Genomic DNA, 16,834 nt, shown 5'->3' with positions numbered 1-16,834 from the left:
GATTTAATAGCTGACATTTACGTAAATGTGACTCTAAGGCCAGACAGGTCGCAAGAAACTCTTGTGACACCCAAATAGAATGCACTGTCACCAGTTCCTATTGTTAGTTCGTATTTTCCTAGTAAAACGCTTTCAGAATCCCATCAAGAAGAAGCAGGAATTGGTCTCCTCTGTTTCGACCATCCCCAGTGCGGCAGCCACCATGATGTTTGGTTGGTTGGAAATAGATAATCCTGTCACTATTCTGGATATCCTCCCATGAGCCTGAGGGAAAGTGCTTCCAAAGTGCTTCTTCCCTAAGAACTGGAATGGGGGAGCCTGGAGCACGGGAGGGTGAGAGCACCCTCGTTTGCCATTACTGGGTCCTGCTCCTTTCGCCTGCTAAGTGTCTGAGAGAGGAGTCGTTCTCTGCTTCAATCTTGGAACTACAGTTTCAGATACAGTTTAGATTGGTGTCCAGAGCATACTTAACAAAGAATCCGTTTATCAAGCCTTCTGCACCGGCACTGATAATATCGTTTTACATTGTTTATGGTATGGTGATTTTCCCTCATTTTCTCCTTCCCTGCTAGGTTCACAGCTGTAGCACAGACAGACCTGAAGGAGCCGCTGAAAGCTCTTGGCATCACCGAGATGTTCGATCCATTGAAAGCAAACTTTGCAAAAATAACAAGTATGTTCAGTTTAAAACTTCTTCTTAAACTTGGAGACTGTGTTACAAACTGGGTCTCTGATTTGTTCGGAAAGAAAAGATCAGGGGCGTTTGAGGGGCTCAAGTGTCTGGCTCTTGATTTCGACTCAGGTCATGATCTCAGGGTCGTGGGATCAAGCCCCGTGTGGGGCTCTGCACTTAGCCGGGAGTCTGCTGAGGATTCTCTCTCTCCCCCTCTGCCCCTCCCCCTGCTCTCTCTTTTTCTCTCTCAAATAAATAAGTCAATCTTTACAATTAAAAAAAGAACAAAAGAAAAGATCAAAATTAGGAGTGTATTGCCCTGAAATTCCTCAGCATTTACTCTGATTTATCACCAAATGGTGCTGTTCATCCTCAGTCATCTAAATCAACAGAAATCATTCATCCCGGTGTTTCATGTGTACATTTCATGGGAGGCCCAGGTGACTCTGCAGTTCCAGAAGACCTTGGTGTATCATCTTTAATACTTACAAATGGAGCTGTTAATTAGATATCAGTCTTTCTTTTTCAAACGCAAACGATTTCCCTGTGTTTGGAAAATGAAGATTTTTAAACTCTCAGATCCTTGCTTCCATCTAGCAACAAGAGGCATGCACTATATCCAGATGTGTATTTTGGCATTTAATGCTCCTTAATCCGAAACAGTATAAATTCAGAGGGGTCTGTCTGGAACCTTTCTTTGCCAAAGCATCTAGGACGCAGCTGGTATTCTGTCACTACATTTGCCAATAAATATACCTTTTCCTAGAGCTATATTCCTATTGAATATAACTCCGCTCTTGGTCCTTTTAATGTGGAGCACAGCAACCTCCTTCCAAAGAGAAGTCATGGCCTAAACATTATTTATGCTCCTTTTGTGTTTTTCCCCTCGAGAAGTTCATTACTGAGCTCGATGGCCTGCAGGTAAGCACCTGGGTGCCCATCCTGGGGCTACACATGACATCCCTGGTGAACTTGCAGCTGTAGGGATATTCTGACGCCCTTTGATCCTTGGATAACCCAATGCATCCCAGGTGCGGCAGCCTGAGTATCACCTGGCAGCTTGTCTGAGGGGCACAGTCTTGGGTCTCACCCAGACATACTGAATCAGAATCATTTTAACAGGATTCCTCAGCCCAGTGACATTAGAGGGCATTGTTTGAACCTGCACGTTCCCCTCCAGGGTTCTCTTCTATGGCCCACCGTCTACACTGGCAGGGTAGTTTACAGGTGCTCAGAGGGAGAACCAGGTGCCTGAAATTCTCCTAGATCTTATGGTTAACCTGCTGGTGACTTTTGTCCTGCAGACATCCCTCTCATTCTCATATTAGAGCCCAGCATCTGTGCAGACAGTTGAAAACCGGGTGACCTGGAAAGCACGTTTTCAGTTTGCTTCCAGACCCGTGTCCCATCAAGGCTACCGTTAACTTCTGTTTGCATTCTCCTACAATGCCGTGGCCAGTGGGTATTGCTGGAATGATAAGGTTTTGCTGAGATGGAAAATGGGTTCACTAGAAGGTTCCAGAGACACAATTGCCATTCTGAGTCTGGTTCTGAACTCTTTTTCTTTTTTTTAAAGATCTTATTTATTTGACAGAGAGAAATCACAAGTAGATGGAGAGGCAGGCAGAGAGAGAGAGGGAAGCAGGCTCCCTACTGAGCAGAGAGCCCGATGCGGGACTCGATCCCAGGACCCTGAGATCATGACCTGAGCCGAAGGCAGCGGCTTAACCCACTGAGCCACCCAGGCGCCCCTGGTTCTGAACTCTTCTTGCACTCAACACTCTTCTCACTAATACGGCAGTGAGATGACTGGCTTTTCCTGTGAAAACCACTCACCAACTATACGATCTGAGGGCAGATTTCTTAACCCTCTGGGCCTCGGTTTCCCCTTCCATAAATGCCATCTGAAATTCTTTCTGGATCTGACATTTTGTCCCTTACAAACAATATTGTTGCCGTGCTTCTTCTGGAAAACTGGACTTCTTTACTAAAGCTCTGCTCTTTTTATTTTTTTATGCAATGCTGAGTGATGAGAGTTGAACTGATAGAGGTACTAACACATTCAGGGTTGGTGAATCCCTCCTCAGAAGTGATATCACAGTTCACTTAACAGAGACTGAAATTCACGGCAGGTGACCGTCACCCTACAGCCTTCAATCACCAGACTGTAAGAGGTTACTTCCCCTGACACCTTTTAAGAACTGGAATTTGCCAAGGATTTGAAGTTACTTTCTGAGCCAAATGGATGGCCTGTGTATCAGATAAATGCTGTGTTTGTTTTATTTCCTGGAAACAGGGTCAGAAAACCTGCATGTTTCTCACATCTTGCAGAAAGCAAAAATTGAAGTCAGCGAAGATGGGACCAAAGCTTCAGCAGCAACAAGTAAGAACTGGGTCAGGAGCCAGAACGGGCCGTGATGTAGCGGGGGCGGGAGTGTGCTATCCCTTGCGCAGCCACTTAACCAACTGGTAGCAAACCCAGTACCCCCAGTCCAGAACTGGGGATTGCCCCCCCCGGGTGACAAGGGTGAATTTAGAGCGAATGAGGACCTGTCTTCTCAAGGCTCAGAGTCTGTTTCATTAAGGAAAGCCCCTCAGTATGAGACATTCCTCCAGGATGAGAGTTGGCAAGCTTTCTCTTTACAGAGAGAGAGCATAATAGTGTGTATTTTCTGCTTTGTGGCTGGTACTATCTCCACCCGATCTTCTCAACTCGGCCACTGTAACAGGAAAGCTGCCGCTGTAGTGGGAAAGCCACAGAGCTGATCGGAGCCAGTGGACGTGGCTGTGTTCCAATAAAGCTTTATTTATCAAAGCAGGATATGACTCTCTCGGACTCTGCCCGAAGGCAGGGGTTTGCTGACCCCTGCCCTCGGAAGGTTAAAGCATATTCTGGCTTCTTATTGGCAGAAAAGCCCAATCTTCATATTGCAACCCAAAATCATAGCAACTACTGATAGGGACTAGGCAGGTCTATCCGGGACAAAGCGAAGAAGGAGCGAGCAGCTGTTGGATTACGGCAGGATTGCTGGGCCACCCCCTTTGATAAGTAGAACATCTACATCTGCTCTCTCCTTGTGGTTTACATAACGAAGGAGAAAATAGAACAATCTTAGGTTGGTTTTCGTAGCCCCGAATTATCCAACTGAGATTGGGTGGATCTGGCCAAGCCCTGAACTCATAAAGGGAATACCCCAGCTCCGCTTGTAACTGGGGTCACATATTTCTGGTCATGAAAAAGTACCATTTATGCTCCAAATAGACACTTTATGGCCTTTCTAGAATAAACATTTAATTTGTAATCCTTTTAAAATAACATTAAAAACAAAGACCTAGAATATGAGCGCTTCAAATTTCTCACATGCCTTTTGTCTCTTCTAGGAGATACTTGTAAGTGAGAGCTGGATTTTGCCATTATTGACCAATTTTGCCAATTCGTGTAATTATCGGGACTGGCTCTGTAATTTGCAGGGCGCTGTAGACTATAGAGATGGAGCCCTCACTGAACACTTATTAAGAACTTGAAGACAGCAGTAGCCGAGCACTGAACCAAGTGTGGGCCTCTCGTGCGTGTGACTGGCAGGCCACGTGCCCAGGAAGCCAGCACTGCTGGCTTAGTTCCTAGGGCTGCTTGTAGCACGGGACCACAGATGGGGCAGGGGGGCTTATGCTGCAGAAGTTTATATCAGTTCTGGAGACTGGAAGGCCAAGATCAAGGGCTGGCTTCTCCTGAGGCCTTGCTCTGTGGCTTGCCAAGGGTTGCTTTCTCCCTATGTCCTCATGTGGCCTTCGCCCCGAGCACTAATATCCCGTGTGTCTTCGCTTCTTAAAAGGACACCAGTCCTATTGGATCAGGGCCCCGCCTTTGTGCCCTCATTCAAACTTAAATACCTTGGGGTTTAGGGCCTCAACATAGGGATTTTGAGGGGATACAGTTTAGCCCAGACCTGCTAACTCCTGATTGCTTTTCAGTAACCCCAGGTTTAGCTGTAGATGGTGCCTTTGCGACATCAAGCCCGAGTCATTGGTACTTCCTGGGGTTTGAGGAAGAGAACTGGGCCATTGCTGAAAGAGTGGTAGTTGTAACCCAACACCTACCCTCCCGCAAGGCCCTGTCACAGGCTTATGAAATTGAAGCCGCCATGGGGACGCGTGGCAGAGCAAGCATGTCTAGGGCTGTGGGGTACAGAAGTTTGCTTTCTGAGTCCAACAGCTACAGCAGCGTGGGGTAGGGGTCCCAGAGGAGAAGTCTCCGTTACCGTGCAGAGGGGACCCACCAGAGGAAAAGGCACAGACAAAATGGTTGAAAACACAGCTGGGCCTTGATGGTACAGAAAGGGTTTGGCTGAGCGAAAAGGACCAGGGAGGCTTCATTGGCAAGGCAGATGGTATAAATAAAAAACAGCTAATAATAACAGTGAGTATGCACTAGGTATTAAGTGACAAACACTGTTCTCCAAGCTTATAATGTTTAGGTCATTTAATCCTCCTAAAAACCCTATGGCGTGAGTGCATGGATTAAAGAAGGTGGTATTTGTATGGACTGAATGAGACATGGAGTGGAAAGGGCCTGGCCCATGGTAGGGGTTCAATAAATGAGGACCATTGGGCCAATGTAACCTGGCCAGCCTATGGGACAGGCATTGTGTCCTCGGACTCCAGCATCGAGGATCCTTGCTGGCCTCACGCAGGGTGTACAACACATTTTCTTTTTCTCCCCGTAGCTGCGATTCTAATTGCAAGGTCGTCGCCTCCCTGGTTTATCGTAGACAGACCTTTTCTGTTTTTCATCCGACATAACCCTACAGGTAAGCGACTCTTCTCTTCCGTCCTCGTCCTTCGCACGCTGTTAGAATTCAGAAAGGTACGTGGAATCCTAGGGAAACCCAGCCTTGCTTCTCTTAATCCGTCTCCCTTGTGTCAACAATTGCAAACACTTGGAGTAATAGACCACCCACCTTGAAGAGATGAAAAAAAACCATGGCTGTGTTTACAGAGTGTGATAGAATCTTTTATTTATTTTTTTTTTAAAGATTTATTTATTTATTTATTTGACAGAGAGAAATCACAAGTAGGCAGAGAGGCAGGCAGAGAGAGAGAGAGGAGGAAGCAGGCTCCCTGCAGAGCAGAGAGCCCGATGCGGGACTCGATCCCAGGACCCTGAGATCATGACCAGAGCCGAAGGCAGCGGCTTAACCCACTGAGCCACCCAGGTGCCCCTGATAGAATCTTTTAAACAGCAGCCCTTTGGGGGACTTTTGACAGCTATTGATTTTTTTGACCACATTTTTCTAAGTACAGTAGTTAAATTTTATAAGAAGCTACGTGTCCTCAACCTCTGGAAGCCCCCTCTATGGCTATAGCCCGAGAGCTGTTAATTTGACAACAGACTGGCTCCCCAAGTCGTGGGCTCAATGTTGGCTCTGTCCTTTCAGCTTCATCTTTAAAATGTGGACAACAATAGTTCTCACCTTTTAGTACAATTATGAAGAATAAGTGAGATTGTCTTTGTGGAGAGGTTGGCTTCACACTGGTGCAGAGTAGAAACTCATACATTTCAGCATTTACTCTTTTTTTTAAATCAGTAACACAGGCTAGTTCCTTATCCTTTTGTCTTGTATCTTTAATGTCATAATTCGTGTGCTCCTGCACAAAAGTCCAATATGGGAGCCTCAAGCCACACATGGTTGTTTAACCTTAACCTTCAGTAATGAAAATGAAATATAATTTAAAATTCAGTTTCCTAGACTCGCCATGTTTCAAGGGCTCAATGGCCACATGTGACTAGTAGCTACTATATTGAACAATGGAAATATAGACGTTTCCATCATTGCAGAAAGTTCTATTGGATAGCACTGCTTGAGAACAATTAATCGCAGCCTAGGGACTATCCCTTAAGCACACTTTATATCTTATTTTAAGAAATGTTTTTTATAGACTTGTGCCTTGTTTCCTTCTAATTCTGTAGGTGCTGTCTTATTCATGGGGCAGATACACAAACCCTGAAGAGTGTGCAGGAGAAACCAGGCAAAGCTAAGGCTCCTTTGCAATGAAAATAAGACTCCTTTCCTACATCTTTCATAGTTCTGTTAAATATTTTTGTACATTACTTTCTTTTTCAAAACTAGTTCTTAGGAACAGAGACTCAATGATGCAAGCATTTCTGTTCTGGGATATATATCAAAGGGAAAAGGGGCAGGATGGCTGGAGCACTGTACTGACCGGTGAATAGAAAGGCTTCAAAGTGTCTAAAAAAATCCTTTAAACTACTGAGCTAACCCTCTTGAGTATTTACTGTCCAGTTCAGGAGTTTTGTTTTGTTTACACGTGTGGCATTTCAGAAGAAATTGAATCAGTGTGATGGGGAAAAAATAAAAATAAATAAAAAATAAAAAACACAAAAACGCATTTTATGGTAGCTTTTACTTTTTTTATGAAAAAAATATTATTGGCCTTTTTAAATTCTTTTGTTTTGGTCTCATCCAAAGTCTTGATAGTAAGCATTATTTCGGGGGTAGAAATAGTAAAATCTCTAGCCTCTTTGGGTGTTTTTGTTGTTGTTGTTGTTGTTTTTCTATAATGCATGTATTCACTAAAATAAAGTCTAAAAAAAGAATGTCTTGCTAGACAAGGTTTGCTGTTCTGCAGTGTGCCTGTCACTACTGCTCTGTACTCTTTGGATTTGCATTTTTGTATTTTGTACAAAGTAAAAAATAAAGTGTTATGAGTAGTTAAAAAAAAATGCCGTTTCTCTGTGATTGAAAATACAACAAAAGAAACAGAGCCTTTTAAAAATACTTTAACTTCGAGGGGAAGAAAATGAAACAAGATGGGATCAAGAGGGAGACAAACCATTAGAGACTCTTCATCTCAGGAAACAAAAAAGGTTCCTGGGTGGTTGAGAGGTAAGGATAGGGGGGCAGGGTCTCGGACACTGGGGAGGGTGTGTGCTATGGTGAGTGCTGGGAAGTGTGTAAGCCTGATGATTCACAGACCTGTACCCCTGGGGCAAATGATACATTGTATGTTAATTTTTTAAAAATCCTTTAACTTCTTCTACTAAATCTTTGTTCTCAGGCAAGTAGCAGAAAACCTACAGCCCCCCACATTTTCTTTTTCTCTAACCCTGGCAATCAGACACTGTTCCTTGCTTCATTACCCCTTCTAAGTCACTGCTGAGCACTAGAGGAGGGTGCGATCCCAGCCCTCATCTCAGCAGTGGCTCGCTAAGGGCAGGATTCACAAGTATTCCCAGCAAAGAGTAGGGTTTTCTATGGCAAGCGCACAGGGAAGGTGCTGGGTCCTGAGACACTTTGAACTCAGAGTGAACCGTGCATGTTACAATTTCAGTGATGGGCCGGAGTGTTTGTTTCCTGATAGGGCAAGATTTTTTGTTTTATTTTGTTTTGTTTTGTTTTTGGAGACCTCACAATTCCTCATAATTTTTTATTTGCCTGGTTTGTTGTCATTTTTGTTACTTTTCTAATCTCCTAAAGGCTTGAATCACCTAATATATCAGAATTGGTTTAAAATATGTATCGAAATTTAAAAACTTTTTTTTAAATCCATGAGCTCTGCTCATCGTTCTTTATACATTAAAACTTTACATCCAGGGGCACCTGGGTGGCTCAGTGGGTTAAGCCACTGCCTTCGGCTCAGGTCATGATCTCAGGGTCCTGGGATCGAGTCCCGCATCGGGCTCTCTGCTCGGCAGGGAGCCTGCTTCCCTCTCTCTCTGCCTGCCTCTCCATCTACTTGTGATTTCTCTCTGTCAAATAAATAAATAAAATCTTAAAAAAAAAAAAAAAAAAACTTTACATCCAACACTCCAACAATTTGCCATTGGTGATTCTTATTTGTCAAGTGGGCTGAGCTCAGCTGTTTGCAACTATTTAAGTGGGGATACTTTGGTTAGCCAAGAGAGAAAGAAAAAGGGTGAGAATTGCTTTCCTTAATTAAGAGTAAATGCCTGAGGCCTGGGTGGCTCAGTGAGTTAAAGCCCCTGCCTTCGGCTCAGATCATGATCCCAGGGTCCTGGGATCTAGCCCCACATCAGGCTCTCTGCTCCATGAAAAGCCTGCTTCCTCCTCTCTCTGCCTGCCTCTCTGCCTACTTGAGATCTCTCTCTGCCTAATTAATTAATTAATTCTTTATTTAAAAAGGGTAAATGCCAGAAATTTATTTTGAAGGGTTAACACAAACTACTTTTACTCTAGCAAACATGCTAGTATAGTTATTAATGCTTTTATAGCCAGTTTTACTCATTTTCTTGTCCCATTCTGTTACATTATTTTGAATAGTTTAAGATAGAAATAGTGTTAGCAGTAATCCAAGAATTATACACTCCATTTATTCATTTGGGTACCTACTGGGTACCAAGCATTAGGGGGTACAGAGATAAATATGTCCTTTCCATAGATAAGTTAATCATGGAAGGGAGAGAGTGAATTCTAGCTTGATGTAACCTGTGTTAAGTGTACTTACAAGATACACAAGTAGGACCAAGTGGGCGTAAGTCCAAGAGAGAAGCCTAGAAGTGGCTATAGGACCAAGACTAGATTCCCAAGCTCTTGGCTTCCACAGTGCTCACCACGGAAAAGACCAGAAGAGTTTGCTTTGCTTCCCCTGACCCCAGGTAGGCTCCACACCCAGAGTGGAGCCCAGTGCAGTACTCAAACTCATGACCCTGAGATCAAGACTTGCAAGAGTCAGACACCCAACTGCCTGAGCCACCCAGGTACCCCCAAGAGTTTGCTTTTCTAAGATCACCTAGTTGAGTGTGGCCCTGTTATGTGTTACAGATAGTCTACTCCTCCAAAATAGAAACTGGTAGCATTTTACTGAGCACATTAAAATTTGAAGTATCTGGTGCCATTTCTGAATGCCTCTTTAGTATTTTAGATAGTAAAGTTTCAAATTTATGATATATAGACCTTGGAAGACTCTCATGGAAGAATTGTAGAATCAAGATTCCTAGACTATGTTTCTTCTGTTTCACTTGATCTTCCCAGCTCATCTTTAACCCTCTCTTACCCATCAGCACTCATATTCTGACTTGACTCTAGTAGCCTCTAGAACCTGTTGATAATCTCTGGACTAGAGGAAAGTTCTCAACTTAGTACTTTTACAGAATTCAACTTTTATCTTTTGATACACTTCAGTCAATGAGTCTATAGGTCTTATCTTCAAAAAGATAAAATTTAGAGAAACTCCTTTACTTGAGCGAAACTGAAATAAATTTAAGATTTGGAGACAAAAAATTGCAGATGTGGGGCACCTGGGTGACTCAGTGGGTTGGGCCTCTGTCTTCAGCTCAGGTCATGATCTCAGCCCACCAAATCTTCCCCCTGCTTCCCTGCTTCCCCCCCTCTCTCTGCCTGCCTCCTTGTGATTTCTCTCTCTCTGTGTCAAATAAATACAAATCTTTTTAAAAAATAAAAATAATAATAAATAAATTTTAAAAAATTGCAGACCTGTCATAAAGTTCACATTTTCTGTGATACTGTGATTTTTTTCTTTTTTTCTTTTTTTTTTTTAGATTTTATTTATTTGAAGGGTGCCTGGGTGGCTCAGTGGGTTAAGCATCTGTTAACCCGGGGTCCTGGGATCAAGCCCCATGTCGGGCTCTTTGCTTGTTGGGAGCCTACTTCTCCCTCCCCCTGTTGCTTCCCCTACTTGTACTCTCTCTCTCTCTCTCTGTCAAATAAATAAAATCTTGGAAAAAAAAAAAAGAACTTTATTTGAGAGAGAGCATAAGGTGGGGTGAACAGAGGGAGAAGGACAAGCTGACTCCCCACTGAGCACAGAGCCACACACTGGGCTTAATCCCAGGACCCTGAGACCATTACCTGAGCTGAAGTCAGATACCTAACTGACTGGGCCACCCAGGTGCACTGACACTGTGATTTATAATAAGAGATATATATATATTTGGTTTTCATCCACATTTCTGGCACAGGGCTCCCCAAACCCTTGGAGTTTACAAAGTGATAGCTATAAAAAGCTTTTGTTATGTTAATGAGGTAACATTTGGCCAAATAATGCAAGCATCCAGAGAGGTGGAGTCATGGGAGGGAGCCCTTGAGGTTACAAGACATCTACCTAATTCTAAGCCCTAACCTACACAAATGTGCATCATTTCCACAGAAGGCAGACCTGCAGTAATCTGGACTGCCAGCCAGGGCTGGATCTGGTGGGCTGGCCTGGGTATCCTCCAAAGAGAGACCGGAGAGCTTTGATGGCTACAGATTTGAGACTGGTTGCTAGGAGACCCCACCATGTGACTGGAGGGCTGAAACTTTCAGCTCCATCCCCACTGACCCCTAGGGAGGGGAGACCTGCTCAGGTTCTGAGAGCTTCCAGGTCAATGAGCACCCGGGGATTTGTGTGAGTGGTGCACTAGGAGGGCAGGGAAGCTCCTCGCCCTTCCCCAGACCTTGCCCTATGCATCTCTTCCATCTGGCTGTTCCTGAGTTACATCCTTTGACAAACCAGCAATACAGTAAGCAAGATGTTTCTCTGAGTTCTGTAAGTCACTCTAGCAAGTTAACAGAAGCTGAGGAGAGGTCCTGGGAACCTCTGATTTATAGCCTAGGTCAGAAGGAGAGGGGACAACCTGGGTGCCAACTGGTTATCTGAAGTAGGTGGGGGAGGGGAAGCCCTTTGGGCCTGAGCCCTTAACCAGTGAGATGTGATACTCCCTCTCAGTAGATCGTGTTAGAATTGAATTCAATTGTAGGATATCCAGCTGGTGTCTGAGCATTGGTGATGCAGGTGGGGGGCACCCCACACATTGGAATTGGGTGTCAGAATCTTTATTTGCTATGCATGTAGACATTTGAGCAAACAATTTATCACATAGATTACATGTCACATTGAGTTTGGGTAGGAGACAAGCTGCAATTTTCCCGAAGTAACAAAATGGTAGACTTATAGAACCGAGGCCAACAACCAGTAAAATCACTCTTTTGACACTTAATGAAATGAGGATTCTTCCATTCTGCCCGAAAAAAAGGAGTAGGCACTGACCCAAATAAGTCGAAAACTCTAGATCTTACTGGTCTTTGAGTCTTTGTCCTAAAAAGGAGATGACAAATAACTTGAAAATAATGCCAATCCTAAGACACAGGGAGTGACTTTTGTCCCAGGAACTCTGCTTTTCTGAAAGTGAAAAATTGAATGACCCGTGAGCTCCACATTCAGGGGTCTAAGGAATTGAAGTGGAGCAGGGATTTGCCCTGAGCCAGCAGAGCAGCAAACACCACTTCCGAGGGCTGGTCTTTGGTGGCTGTCTGGGGAAAGGCACCCACCGAGTCAACTAACTGGCAGAAGACGTCTCAGGCCTTGGCCTCCCATGACCACTGAAAGACCCCGTGTCCCACCAAGAACCCACTTCAGGCCACCCAAGAGTGGAAGACACTACTGGCTCTATAGCCCGTTTATTCTGAGTTTCCCCAACTGCCCCTTTGACGCTCTCCCAAATATTGGAGAAAAAAGGAGACAGATGTGATTTAAAGGAAAAATTTGCTCTGAGAAATCACCGTTTTTGGGGTGAGCCTGGGTGGCTCAGTCGTTAAGCGGCTGCCTTTGGCTCAGGTCATGATCCCAGGGTCCTGGTATCAAGCCCAGCATCGGGCTCCCTGCTCAGTGGGGAGCCTGCTTCTCCCTCTCCTACTCCCCTTGTTTGTATTCCCTCTCTCAGGGTGTCTGTCAAATAAATATGATTTTTTTAAAAATCACTTTTATAGGATAGCAGATACATTATTAGTGTTTGCAGATTAAATTACTGAATAGGAGGTACCGAAATGGAAGTGAATTTTTAAATTTCTCAGCACTATACCTCCCCTTCATCTGAAGTTTCTAATCCCAGCCACCAAAGGTGAAAAGAAGGGTAGCCAGCCTTTGTGCTTGTCCTTCATAGACCGGGGAACAATGCCAGCACGCACAGCTCGGTCCCGGAGGCAGGCTGTCAGGAGCCCCAGAGACATCATCAGGTTGGTTAATCTGAGGATGATCAGCTGATTTTATTTTACTGTATTTGTCTTATTAACTATATTGCCTACTGATAAGTATCTCAGTCCCTGATTTGTTGTCTTGCTGATCAATAATGTACATAGAGGAATTGTCTTCAGAAAGTCAGGCAATTGCTCTGATTAGAAATATTCTTCTCTAGCACTCAATGACCTCATTACTCATCTCTTCTGCAAAACTCATTAGTATAAACTCATTAGTTCATTTGATGATTCTGATACATAACAGATGTGGTAAAAAGATATTTCTCAAACAATCAAATAATGGAGTTCTTCCTCAGTTGAAGGGAGAATACATTAATGTTTTTAATTCTCTTAATTGCTGTTCTCCCAGAAAGTTTTCTTGAAACTATTAGTCTTGCTGTGAGTGAGCACTAACAGACAACGAGAGACCTGATCAAGAACAAACGAATGCTATGGAAGGCACAGCCTCTACCAATGTCAAGCTGCTCTTTTTTCAGGGGCATGTGTGCTTGTGGTTACAATATTTGATTGCATGAATTTTCTCCTGGGGGCTGGGGGGACTCGTTGCTAGTTTGCCAGATGAGATTTAATCTAACAGTCATTCTTGGTATTCTACAGAGAGAACCATGGCTTCCAAGTGCTCTGATAGCCAACCAAATTTACAAGCCTCAGCTTGGGTCCTCGGGGACAATGGTAAAGGGGCTTTACAAACTAGATTTGTAGATGACACCAGAGTCAACTGAAGGGAGGAGAGAACCAAGTGGGCTTAGGAATACAACGTTGCTTACAGGCTGCCAGCTGGGCCTCCTCAGTGGGCGCCCCTCAGCCAGGGAGATCTGGTCCCCCACATGGGAAGAAATGTCCACATCTGGCTAAAAGCTTCAAGATGCCCTTGAGTCTGCAGTGCATCTTCTCCATCACCAAAAAAGAATAGCAAGAAGGGGCCAATAAAGTCTTTAAAAGTTTAATCTATGGCAACCCTACAACTTTCCCTCTTTTCAGAAAATATAAAAGAGCTCAAACATCCATACCTTGGCATCATAGGTGAATTGTTCACACATCAGACTCAACATCTTACGGGATAAGGTGAGCTAGTTTCTGCAACCACGTTCATAGGCTGTCAGAGCTCTAACAGGCCTCAGGAAATCATTTTTCACTGTAATCCTTTGCCCTAAATGTCTGTCCTTCCTGTATAGGGAGAAAAGTGCTCCCCACAATGGGCACATTGCATACTAAACTATTGAGTAGGATTACCACACCACCTAGTGGCCAAATATTAAAACAGGTTCACACACACGAAAACAGTCCCTATTTGTTCCGTTCTTACTTGGAAGGTACTTTCTAGTAATAATTCACTTTCTCATGACCACATAAAACACTTTGAGAATATGGTTTCCTGTTTTATATATGCACATCATAAAAAGAAGTATGGACTAAAAAGAATACGGTTTATATAATGGAATCTATAGACATCTATCATGCATTTTTGGCTCAATGTTCTACTTTGGGCTTAGGGAAAGCGAGGGGGAAATGGTGGGAAAGGATGTCAATTTCAGAGTAAAGATTAAAGAGTTAAACGTCTTTCGGTGATGTGAGGCCAAGCTCAAGTATTAGTGCTACTGTATTTCTTCAACTTCCTTATGGTCATAACGACTGTCTTCTCAACATGAACCAGAGGTTAGTCAAGAGGCAGTGCTCCACCGGGTCACTCAATGCTCTTGGTCACAACACCCCTTTGACAACATCCTTACACCTTTATTCCTCTTGCCCACACATCAAACTCACACAGTATTTATTGGTTCTTATAATGCAAATTAAGGTTTCCTAGAGGTTGGCTCCAAGTTTCAAGCAATTTCATATGGAACTGAGAAAATATGTGTTTTATTTTCTACATTCCAGCCAATTATAGCTTAGTGGGTACTTTTTTAAAAGTACAACTTCAATTCAAAGAAGACTTTACTTAGAAATGTGTTGAAACCACATTCTCCATAAAGGACTTGGATCCCCTTGCAAAAAGTAGCTTTTATGAACTAGAGCTAGATCTCTCCTACATGTAAATCTAGAATCATTCAAGGTTCAGGAGCTTAAAAAACAAAGTATGAGGACAGTTCCCCTCCAACCTTGTAGGATAAGGTCCTGCAAAATGCCTTGAATAGGGGAAACCTGGGATCACGTTACCAGCACTACTTGTCAGGAAGTTTGCAAATGAATTCTCTCAAGAGCTTTGGAAAAAATGTTCATCTAAAGTAAAATTAGAGTAATACTCCAGCGAAATCTGACATTTTGCATATACTGGATGTGTAAATGGTTGGAGGACATTTACTGTCTTTTGCTTCTCAGAAACTTTCTATCATCCCTTCTTTGGCATCCATGAAATCAAATCATGTTTCCTTGTGGATGACACACACAAGTGTGGTGTTTGTTTTGTTTTTTTTTTAAAAGATTTTATTTATTTATTTGACAGAGAGAGATCACGAGTAAGCACAGAGGCAGGCAGAGAGAGAGGAGGAAACAGGCTCCCTGCCGAGCAGAGAACCCGATGCGGGACTCGATCCCAGGACCCCGAGATCCCGACCCGAGCCGAAGGCAGCGGCTTAACCCACTGAGCCACCCAGGCACCCCAAGTGTGGTGTTTTTTTCCTGCTGGGTTTGACCCTCTATCCCTGAGTTCAAGTGTTAGGAGTTAAAGTTAACTCTCAAAAGTTAACTCTCAAAAATTGGGGTGCGTGAGTGGCTCAGAGGGTTGGGCCCCTGCCTTCCGCTCAGGTCATGATCCCTGGGTCCTGGGATCAAGCCCCTCATCAGGCTCTCTGCTTAGCGGGGAGCCTGCCCCCTCCCCCCCACCACCTGCCTACTTGTGACCTCTGTCAAATAAATAAATAAAATCTTAAAAAAAAAAAGAAGGGTGAAATCATTTAACCTACCAATTTGGCCAGTTAGGTAGTTCTCAAACTTCCCCCTCTAAAAACAGCCTCTGCTTCACTTGGGATATTGAAAGCCCCCTTACATATGATAAAACTCCCACTTCCCTGACCAGTTTCAGGAAAGGGGTTCCAAAGGTCCTCTTCATTTCCCCTTATAAAGATTTTACAGCAAGCCTTTCACCTCCTTGCATCTGAGAAAGCAAGATGGGTCACCAGCAGCTCTTTGGGAGCTGTGAAAACTCAGCCAGGGGTCTTGTTTTTGCCACCCCTGCTCAAACAAGCATGGTCTGATCCGGAAATATAGCCTCAGTGAGTACCACCAGCATCTCCATCAGTAAAGGAAGCAGGCTTCAGGAAGTTGGATTAAATGAACTTCCCTGAATGGGTCATCCGGGATATTTACCTTAATGCTTGCTCTTCAAACATAAAAATATTTCAATTAAAAAAAAAAAAAGATTTTACAGCACAAGTGCCCTCAGTTCTAACATTTCTATTCCCAACTCCCAAGTCCCATTTTTCTTATTAACCCCTGGGAGTGACTACTGACAAACTGAAACTAAAAATGATCACTATTGCCAAAAAGCTAAAAAGAAACAAAGAAACAAACAAACAAAAAATTTGCAGCTGGAGAAATACTGCATCCAAAAGGAAGGACTGAAGAACTAGAAGGGCATACTCAAAATTTGTTCTCTAGAAACTGAATGTGTTAAAATAAAACTTAGAACAGTGCTTGGGGGGTGCCTGGGTGGCTCAGTGGGTTAAGCCTCTGCCTTTTGCTCAGGTCATGATCTCAGGGGCGTGGGACTGAGCCCCGCATCAGGCTCTCTGCTCAGTGGGGAGCCTACTTCCCTGTTTTTCTCTTTGCCTGCCTCTCTGCCTACTTGTGATTTCAATCTCTCAGTCAAATAAATAAATAAAATTTAAAAAAAAAATGTTTGGTACACAGTGGCTATGATTATAATTATGGAATACTAAATTGATACTTTGTTTTTCCAATAACATTGATAAATACATACTTTTTCAGTTAGCTGCTTTTGACTTCCTTTTCTTTTAAAAGTATAAACTTTATCTTTTATTTGTTTTATAGAAATTGAGTAGCTATGAATTGGTGTACAGAATTTTAAACCTAGACAGACTCTAGGGATCATGTAAATAACTGTCTAATTGTGATAAGCTGCACTTTAACATTTATAAGGGTTGAGAGTTATTACTATTTTAGCTAAAATCCCATTATGGAAACAGTT

General features: G+C 43.4%; 1 protein-coding gene across 1 annotated transcript in view; it reads left to right on the top strand.

The window, feature by feature from the left end:
• SERPINE2 (serpin family E member 2) overlaps positions 1 to 7,054 on the top strand; it is a 61,799-nt gene extending 54,745 nt beyond the window's left edge. Inside the window, exons 6-9 of the mRNA XM_044241702.1 lie at positions 573 to 673; positions 2,970 to 3,056; positions 5,398 to 5,481; positions 6,642 to 7,054. Of these exons, the coding sequence (XP_044097637.1) occupies positions 573 to 673; positions 2,970 to 3,056; positions 5,398 to 5,481; positions 6,642 to 6,679 (310 nt within the window). The 3' untranslated portion in view covers positions 6,680 to 7,054. The remainder of the gene's footprint in view (positions 1 to 572; positions 674 to 2,969; positions 3,057 to 5,397; positions 5,482 to 6,641) is intronic.
• The last annotated feature ends 9,780 nt before the right edge of the window (positions 7,055 to 16,834 follow it).

The sequence above is a fragment of the Neovison vison genome, chromosome 3 (assembly GCF_020171115.1).
Source record: "Neovison vison isolate M4711 chromosome 3, ASM_NN_V1, whole genome shotgun sequence".
Lineage (NCBI taxonomy): Eukaryota > Metazoa > Chordata > Mammalia > Carnivora > Mustelidae > Neogale > Neogale vison.
This window is presented reverse-complemented; position numbering and strand designations above follow the sequence as displayed.